The following is a 10,355-nucleotide window of genomic DNA, read 5'->3' on the forward strand; positions in this document are numbered from 1 at the left end:
TTAGTAGAGACGGGGTTTCACCATGTTGACCAGGATGGTCTCGATCTCTTGACCTCGTGATCCACCCGCCTCGGCCTCCCAAAGTGCTGGGATTACAGGCTTGAGCCACTGCGCCCGGCGGGTAATTTCTTTATGCAAACCAATTTTTAAAAAAATAGTAGACTGGTCTGATGCAAACTAATCTTTTGTCTGTTGGTGCAGTATCGCATAGTGAAAATCAGTGTTAAAATTGATTATTTTGAGGAACTATCTGAAGATATTAAAGATTTGTCTATTACTAACCAGAGGGAAGAAAACTATTAATAGAATTTTTTAAAACTGGCAGTGAAAATATTGTACTTCAAATTTATGAAAATTCTTTTTTTTCTTTTGATTAGTCAGGATCTGATTTTCGTATTCAGAGCAGCAAACTTTCTTGGTCTAATTCTGCCTGCCGATTTTTGTAAACAAAATTTTATTGGGAAACAGCTATACTTTTTCAGTTACAAACAAACTGAAAAAGTGTTTGTATTGTTTGTGGCTGTTTTCACACTACAAAAGCTAAGTTGAGTAGTTACAACAAGAGAACATATGGCCTTTAGAGCTGAAAAAATTTCCTGTTTTACCCTTCACATAACATGTTTGCCAAACTCTTTTTCTAATTAATGATCCAGCTCTTGTGTAACTTCTTGCTTTATTTGTGTCATTTAAGATTATATCCCAAATCTCGGCCGAGCACAGTGGCTCACGCCTGTAATCCCAGCACTTTGGGATGCTGAGGCGGGTGGATCACAAGGTCAGGACATTGAGACCATCTTGGCCAACCTGGTGAAACCCTGTCTCCACTGAAATACAAAAAACTGGCAGGGCTTGGTGTCGCGTGCCTGTAGTCCCAGGTACTTGGAAGGCTGAAGCAGGGGAATTGCTTGAACTCTGGAGGCAGAGGTTGCAAGATTGAGCCACTGCACTCCAGCCTGGCGAAAGAGCAAGACTGTGTCTCAAAAAAAACCAAACCAAAAAACCAAGATTATATCCCAGATCTCTGCTTGTTGTTGCCATTCTAATAAAGTAACCTTTTATATAGAAAATTGGCAGTTTACAGTCTTATCCTCCAGTACCCGACAAATTGTTATTTAGAATAAACATGCAAAATCTGCAAATGTGTTAAAAACTAATAGAAAATAATTAGACTATAAAAATGAATCTTAGCTGAGCATTGTGGCACACACCTGTAGTCCCAGCTACTCAGGTGGCTGAGGTGGGAGGATCACTTGAGCCCAGGAGTTCAGGGTTATGCTGAGCTATGATTGTGCCACTGCACTCGATCCTGGAGCAAGATTCTTAAAAAAGAAACAAAAACAAAAAGTGAATCCGTGAAACTAAGCTGTTTTTAAGTGTCTTTTGTTAACTGACTTTAGGAAGAGGAGATACAGTAAACTGGGATGTAGAATAAAAAGTATGAATGGGGCTAAATATGTTTCCTAGGTGTGTTAACATGTACGACATATATTTTGAAAAAATGCACAAGGTTAAATTTTTTTTTCTCTTAAACTTTCCAGCCATTAAAATGGTTGCGTGTCTTTACATTGTACGTGTAAATGAAGCAAAATTAAGGTTTCAATTTTTCCTGCATTAATGTTTATATAAAATTATTTATTTGTGCCTGCAACATTTGACTGGGATACTTAATTTTTAAAAATTTTATTTCTATTCAATTCCTATTACTCTCCTATTTAAAATATCTCTTGTAAAGAAGGTATACAAGATAATGTTAAAATTACCATGTTCCTTGGGTGATATTTGAATTGGAAGCATTGGAATAAATGACCAATTAGAATTTGTAGAGGAGGGAGGTTATGTTTTCTTTGATTTATTAATAATTTTATATTTTTTATAATTTATTGTTGCAAAATTTATGACTAGTCTATAGATGTTTATAGTATTAATACTAGGGTTTTTTTTTTTTCTACATTAAGAAAAGAAATAACCAATTATTCAATTATTTCCAGTGGTCTTTTTGTGTTCTGTGTTTCCAGGCGGGCACATGAACGCCCCCCACCTCATCCACATAGGATGCACCCAAACTATGGTCATGGGCATCATATTCATGTGCCTCAAACTATGTCCTCACATCCTCGACAGGCTCCAGAGAGGTCTGCCTGGTCAGTATCTTGTTTAATTTAAAAGCAATGCTTAGCAGTTTGTGGTGAAACTATTGGAAGAGATGCTTTGTGATGGATTGCCATGCAGAATGGTGATGTGGAGAAAACTAATCCCCAGTTTAACTGTGAGACACTGCCTCTGGGCAGATAGAGATTTGGAGAGGAAAGAGCAGGAGCTGGGGCAGGGAACCATGTCAAGCAGGAGTAGAACTCTTTTTTTTTTTTTTTTTTTTTTTTTTTTTGGTTTTTTTTTTTTTTTTTTTTTTTTTTTTTTTTTTTTTTTTTTTAGGTGTTCTTTTATGTTTAATTGACAAATAAAAATTGTATATATTTTGGAGGTACCACATATTTCAGTGCATCTATACATTGTGAAATAATCAAATCAGGCTAATGGCGTATTTATCACCTCAAATATTTATCATTTCTTTGTGGTGAGAAAGTTTAAAGTCTTCTCTTTTCACAGTTTTGAAATAAACAGTACATTATTATTAACTGTAGTCACCTTGCTGTGCAATAGAATATCAGAAATTATTCCTCCTAGCTGAAGCTTTGTATCCATTGTCCAACATCTCCCCTTTCCTCATCTACAAGCCCCTTCCGCCTCCCCAACCACTGGTAAACAACATGCTTATGAGTTCTCTTGTCAGTAAGAGGAGCAGAGCTTTTTTCCCGTTTTTCAGGGATGCCACCAAAGTTTACTCCCTAGACTGATCCTGCTTTTCACATCTTCTTTAACTGACCCCCACCTTTGTACTCAGATTTGCTCCACCACCCTCACCTGCTATTGATGAGGGAAATTCAGCCTTCATTCTCCTAGACTTGTGATCTTCCCTAGAGAGGTGAAAGCAAATTTTTGTTAAATTTTTTTTTTCTGAATTTATTGTTTGTGGGTGTTCATTGAGATCTTGAACCACAGTGACTTTTGAGGCAGAACATAAAATGATAATAAGTAAATGAAGATTTAGCAGATAACAGTTTTACCCCTTCTAAAATTCTGTTTACCCTTGTTTTATAAAATGTGGAAGAGTTTGCTGTTGTAATTGTCCTTAATGTCAACAATCAAGAGATTATATCTAACAAAAATCCAGAGATCATCTGTAACATTCAGATACACCAAAAAAGTAAATGCTATGTTGTATCCTCCTCAAGTATGATCAGGCTTTTATCTTGGAATGGACCTTAGTAGCCATTCATTGTATTTCCTTCCTTTGTAAGATGTGATACCAAGTACAAATGCTTTACCTCTCATTGTCACAAAATTTAAGTTTTCTGAGCTTTCAGTTCTGAAATAAATTTGAAATGAAATATTTTGGGCTAAATTATCTTTCCTCAGCTTTGAAAGTTAAGAAACCTTAGATTACTTTTTTAAGTGTAAACATAATTCCCCGTTTCTGTTGATGATAAAGGGACCCTAAGGAAGATTAAACTGTTCTCATCCTTTTGTCAGGGAACTGGGAATTGAAGCTGGAGTGACTGCAGCTACTTATACACCTGGTGCATTGCATCCTCACTTGGCCCATTATCATGCACCTCCTCGACTTCATCACTTACAATTAGGAGCTCTTCCTTTAATGGTAAAATGGAAAATCTTCAAAATTCTGACATGTTCTAAAAGTTCATTTTCTAAATTAAATATTTTATTGGAAATATTTTACTATATTAGTTATAGGTGTTGTAATAGAATTTGAAAGTAATCTTGTTAGCTAAAAATTGTGCTGTAAAAAGGTATTAGATGTATTAAAATCTGTGTGTGTAATTTGCATTGTAAAATATACTCTTAATGTACAAAATGACAAAAAAGTGGGGTTTTGGTATACTGAGATACTCTTTATCCACTGTCAGGAGTATACTGTGCTTCAGTTATTTTGCCACCGTGGTAATAGGTCTGTTCTGATGCAGTCATACTTGATTTTTTTTTTTTTTTTCTGTCTCTCTCTCTTTGAAAGCTGTTGATGACACTGTCAATTCTTTTTTTTTTTTTTGAGATGGAGTTTTGCCCTGTCACCCAGGCTGGAGTGCAGTAGTATGATCTGTGCTCACTGCAACCTCTGCCTTCCGGGTTCAGGTGATTCTCCTGCCTCAGCCTCCCAAGTAGCTGGGATTACAGGCACAGGCCACCATGCCCGGCTAATTTTTGTATTTTTAGTAGAAATGGGATTTCAAAGTGTTAGCCAGGCTGGTCTCAAACTCCTGTCCTCAAGTGATCTGCCCCAAAGTGCTGGGATTCCAGGCATGAGCCACAGCACCTGGCCTGATTTTCTAATCTGCAGAAAGATTATACTAATTATCTACATCTGATTTAAGCAGGTTCCAATTTTGTAAAGTAAGTGCTAAAGAACAAGTTCAGCAAACCATATATTGCATTTGCTGTTTGTATTACATGCTTGTTGTGTAAGTGATACAGAAAAGGAATAGTTTTGTGTTGTTGTGGGTAGAGGCGCTGCAGGGAAGCTTTGAGAGAAGCTTTCCTGTACACGTGATTTCTAAGCAGACTTTGGATTTTGGAATGGTGCTCTTGCAGAGGTTACATCATGTAAAAAGATGTAGCAAATAGCACAAGCACTGGGAACTCCAAGTAAGCTGGTGTTTCTAATCTTAGGAGTGAGGGTCAGGCAGCAGTGAGAAATTGTTCTAGCAAGAAACTGGAACTCAGGAACCACTGAAGGGGAAATGTCCTGATCAAATTTATGATTTTAGAGTGATTTAATCAGATTATAGTTAGAAAAATCACCTCCTCAGTTATGTGGAAAAATAGATTTAAATGTGGGAAACCAGTTAGGACAGTCTAGTAGAAGTAGTAAATATCAGTGAATGCCTGAATGAAGGCAATCATCGTTGGCATAAAAATGATGGGACACATTTGAGAAATATTTAGGGTGACTCCCAGATTTCTAGTTTATGTTAAAAGGTAATTAAAGTGGTTATTGGTGTCTTGTGTCAGAATGGTTTAGTAATGGTGAGTGATGCAGGTGGGGCATCTCTTAGATTATGGTAAGGAAGTAAAAAACATGGAGACAGTGAATACAGACTTCTTGCTTTATAAGCTTGACTGTGAAGGGAAAATGAGGGAAACACCAATTTGGTGGCAATAATTCCAGGATTAGTAGAGAATTTAGGTTTGGAGAAACTTAAAGGTATTTTTAGATTTAAGACCAAAAACCATTAGAGAGGAATCGTTTGAAGATGCTGAAGAGATACTTGGTGTGGAGTAATTAATTAAACATGATCCAAGGTGAACAGGTGAATGTAGGAGCAGGTGATAAGAATAGAGTTTGAATAGGAGAAAAGCTTATCCATAAAAGCTAGAGGAACGAGACTAGGGAGGAGAGGGTTTTCAGGGTAAGTGAAGATTGATTTGTTTTGGAATGCAGGAGTTTCTGATTTCTTCGAAGACGTTTAGGAGGTTGGGTTATCTGCTTATTAGTATTGATCTTGGTTATAAGAAAAGTTGTAAGTAATTTAAGTAATAGGCTACTAAAGGTTAGAAGTTATTGCTAAATTCTTTTCCACATATGAAGTGTCCGTTAAAGCTATAAATTCTGTTTGGAGTATGTTGTGATTCAGTGTAGGCTGATTAAAAAGCAATGTCGGAGATTTATGTATAAAGATGGAAGAATGGTGCTGTATCTCAGAATTGCCCTTTCCTAATACTCTCAATTTGCGTGGCAGTTGTGATGTATACAGTTGCTGCGAACTCTGAGTTAGCAAATATGGGACCATACTCCTAGGAGAAATACAAAATTATCTTACTGCAAGCATCTGTTCACAACTAAATCTGTATATGACCTTTTTTTGTGTGCCTTTCTGTGTAAAGACAACTTTAAAAAAATATTGTAGAATCATTAACATTGAGCTCATAGCCAACAACACTGTAACTCATGCCTGAATGAAACTTATTCTCTCCATAAGGTGTATCACAGCCGTCGTGACTTAGGAACGCTAGATAGCACTTCCACTTTATGCTTTATGGGGACCATTTTAAACAACAAGATCACCAACATAAAGCACAAAACTGTGAAAAACATGGCATTAAACAGACTGCAAACAACACTGGTTTAGAATAGGAGCTCAAATACGACAGAGCCCTGTTCTATCTCAGCTGGGAGCAGAGTTGCATGTTGGGTAACTCAAATTTTTTTGCCACCGGGTATATCCCCAAATGACTGAAAGCACAAGTGTTGATTATGGGGTTACAAGTAAATTTTAGCCCGTGGGTCATTTCACGCATATGTAATCCATAAATAATGAAGATTGACTATACCTAACAAAAAACTAGAAAACAGTGTTAAAACTTTCACTATTAGAATCAAGCAAAAAAAGGCATAGGGTACTCTGGCTGTTAGGATGCTAAACGGAAGTGAAATAAAAACTTGAAGTGAAATTTTGTTGGAAAATTATGTGTACTTCTGTTGTTTTAGTAAGGTCTCTGAAATTGACAGGATCTTAAGACGATTTTACTCTTTTCAAATTTGAGCTACTAAGAGCATCAGGGTTAAGTTTGGGCATTTTGGAGAGTTAGGTTATATTTTAAGAGAAATCTAATCTTGTCCAACTAAACTAAGAAGTCTTAGTTGGAGTTATGTATGCTTACTCAGAGAAACCTAAACCTCTCCAACTAAGCTAAGAAGTCTTCGTTGGAGTTACGTATGCTTATTGAAGTTGAATTTTATGGGCAGTGAAATGGTAAACATTGAAGGTTTTGAATTATTCAATGTTAACAGTAAACCACGAGTCTATTCTTAATTGATTTAGCCTATCTCTTCTGTTAAAATAGGTTCCTGATATGGCAGGCTATCCTCACATCCGTTACATTTCATCAGGATTGGATGGAACATCATTCAGAGGTCCTTTCAGGGGCAATTTTGAGGTATGGAATAAAGTAAATGAATATATTTGTCACAGTATTTAAAAAAAATTTTTTTTCTTTCATCAGCATTTTCGCAAGCATGTCACAGTATTTTTAATGCAGAAAGTATAAATGCACTATTAGTATGCGCAATTGTGTAGGACTGCTACAGTGGCTGGGAATTACAAGGCAGTAACTTGTCTGATTTTCTGAGGTTGATTCTAGGAGTTACAGAAAGATTTATAAGTAATATTAATCTTAGGGTCAAAAGTTACCCAGGTATTTAAAGATGAATAAATGAAAATATCTAATATAGAAGTATGTAAAAATGTATTAAATAAATATAAATATCAGATAAATAACCATACCATTAAATATTGGGGGGAACCTATTTTTTGACTCAGCTAAATTTTTAGAGAAACTGGTAGAGAAAAGGAATCCTAAGTAATTCCCTTTGTAGCTAAATGTCTTGTTTGAATTTTCAGGAACAACAAATCATTCAAATGTGATTTAAAGTTTTTTATGTCAGTTTGGAAGTTGGAGTCAGTGTGACTTAAAACTTTTTATTTTATTTTATTTTTTTCTTCATTTATTTTTTCCAAACCACAATTACTTCTGCAGACTTAGAACTACTATATGATTTGGTTCCTTAATTTACTAGAATGATTTCATCTTCTCCATGCATACATACATACTGACTCATGTAGTACCATGTGGTAATACTGTTGTAATTTGTAAAGATAACTTGAGCTGTACCATTTCAGTTGGCTGAGGAAAATATTATAAACAACCATTTGCCTTACCGTGTATGAGAAACATTAAGCCAGGCATGGTGGCTAACACCTATAATCTCAGCAGTTTGGGAGGCTGAGGTAGGAGATCACTTGAGGCCAGGAGATTGAGACCAGCCTGGGCAACATATAAATTTTTATATATACTTATATATAAGTATGTAAATAACCACTTGTGTTGTCATATGTAAGTTTTTTTTGAACACTGTATTTATATTTCAAGTTTCTAATTATGGAAGTTTCTTACTTTTACAATGTTGACAATACTGTTCAAGGAATAATCATTTTGGCTTTTACTACTATTTATGCTTCACTTTCAGGAACTGATTCATTTGGAAGAAAGATTAGGAAATGTCAATCGTGGAGCATCCCAGGGGACAATTGAAAGATGTACATATCCACATAAATACAAAAAGGTAAGAATTTATTCTGTGAAGCTTCTAGAATGTTTATATATACCTTCTTTGAATTTGTAGAGTCTAGCAATGACATTTTTATTGAAACAATACATACATATTATTTAAATAATTTGGAAAGTATAAAAAATATATATACTCTGCAGTTTCTTACTCTGCAGACCCTAGTCCTTCTTCCCAGAAGTGAAATCATAGTTACGGATTTAGATATTCTTCCAGATACTTTTCAGCATTTTCTAATAATGTGCATATGTATATATGTTTTTTGTCTACTTTAAAAAATAACACAAAGGAGATAACCACACAGTTTGCAGATTGCCTTTCATGCCATATCAGCTCCCACAGATCACCCTTGTAAGCTTATACAGAATTCCATCATATGACAGTGCTGTAATTTTTTTAACTAGCAATTTATTTTGATGGACATTTCATTGATGTTTTTTCTTCTACTCCTCAATTTCTTGCATAGTATTATACAGTATCTGGAAGTTATGGAGTAGACATGTTAACTAAGTGTCTTATAACAAATAATGCTCAGTGCTAACAGTCCCCAACTTTTTTGGCACCAAGGACCTGTTTTAATGGAAAACAGTTTTTCCATGGGTAGGTGGATGGTTTCACAGTGAAACTATTCCACAGATTCTCCCAAGGAGCATGCAACTAGATCCCTCGCATGCGCAATTTACAATAGGATTCATGCTCCTATGAGAATCTAATGCTGCCTCTGATCTGACAGGAGGTGGAGCTCTGGCAGCAATACTCACTCACCTGCCACTCACCTCCTGCTGTGCAGCTGGGTACTGGTTTGCAACCCAGGGGTTGGCGACTCCCTGTGCTATGCAGAGAATAATCATAAAGCATGAAAAACTTTTCTTTGTATTTTTCGTCTATTTTCTGAGAGTATTGAGGTATTACCAGTACATTCAAGTTTTCAGCTGTCCAAGCTAAATACTATAACTAACATTAATTTAATGGATGTTATTTGAAACATTCACTAGTAAAACAAAACTTACTTATCTATGCTCATGATAGGATAAAAATAGAGTTTATATTGTGTATCATTCTCATTGTGGATTAAAAGTAGTAGTTTTCAAGTGAATGAATGTCTGTTAAGTTTGATTTTGCTTTTGATCCTGATTGTTAGAGGGTCTTAAAAGTATACTTAATTGATGATACTCATTTAATTTATCCGTTTATTTACGACAGTCTTACCTGGGAAATAAGTGTGGGAATATGTGGTTTTGTTTTTTGTTTTGTTTTTCAAGTAAACACAGACTTTACTCAGTTGTTCAATAATGTCATCTCTACTAATAAGGTAACAACTGATTGGTTCTCACAGAGGAAACTGCACTGCAAACAAGATGGGGAAGAAGGGACTGAGGAAGACACAGAGGAAAAGTGTACTATCTGTTTGTCTATTTTAGAGGAAGGTGAAGATGTGAGGTAACTAGATATTAATTATCTAAAATCCATTGTCAAAACTGTACAGAGGATTTTATTTGAAAAGTAAATTAGACCAGGCATGATGTTTCACACTTGTAATCCCAGCACTTCTTGAGGCCGAGGCCAGAGGATCTCTTCAGGCCAGGAGTTTGAGGCCAACCTGGGCAACAAAGCAAGACTCTGTTTCTAACAAAAAAAAAGGAAAATAGAACAAATACTTACATGTGATGGTGTGTACCTGTAGTCCCAGCTACCCAGGAGGCTAAGGCAGGAGGATAGCTCAAGCAGGAGTTTAAGGCTGCCATGAGTTATGAGCGTACCACACTGTACTCCAGCCTGGGCAACAGAGTGAGACTCAGTCTCTAGAAAAAGAAGGGTAAAAGTAAACTGGAAGCCAAACAAAGATTACTCTTTGCACATACTGTTATCATCTACAGCACGTAGAAATGGCTTCATCTAGTGAGTGAAACAATAAAAGATTAAAGTCTCTGTGTCACCAGCATGGGAGTGGGAAATATACCGTCTATTTTAGGGCCACACAGGGTTTCGCCAGGGAAATTTTGTAGTCAAAATTATCTTGTATAAATTTTGCAGAAATGAGAGTTTGAGTGCCTTTGGAGGTCCTAGAAAGTTGTTAAAATGTATTTTCCAAAACTTAAACAGGGATTCAGATTAGCCCTATGCAGTTTCTTTCATAGCAGCTTTTTTTTTTTTTTTT

The 10,355-nt window shown here is 35.9% G+C and overlaps 1 protein-coding gene across 1 annotated transcript in view; it reads left to right on the top strand.

Moving 5' to 3' along the window:
• Window positions 1-10,355, top strand: part of RNF111 (ring finger protein 111) — a 101,766-nt gene that overhangs the window by 88,287 nt on the left and 3,124 nt on the right. Inside the window, exons 8-12 of the mRNA XM_017531840.2 lie at window positions 2,016-2,141; window positions 3,589-3,715; window positions 6,916-7,008; window positions 8,099-8,194; window positions 9,534-9,637. Coding sequence (XP_017387329.1) covers window positions 2,016-2,141; window positions 3,589-3,715; window positions 6,916-7,008; window positions 8,099-8,194; window positions 9,534-9,637 — 546 coding nt within the window. The remainder of the gene's footprint in view (window positions 1-2,015; window positions 2,142-3,588; window positions 3,716-6,915; window positions 7,009-8,098; window positions 8,195-9,533; window positions 9,638-10,355) is intronic.

This window comes from Cebus imitator, unplaced genomic scaffold, assembly GCF_001604975.1.
Source record: "Cebus imitator isolate Cc_AM_T3 unplaced genomic scaffold, Cebus_imitator-1.0 Scaffold74, whole genome shotgun sequence".
Lineage (NCBI taxonomy): Eukaryota > Metazoa > Chordata > Mammalia > Primates > Cebidae > Cebus > Cebus imitator.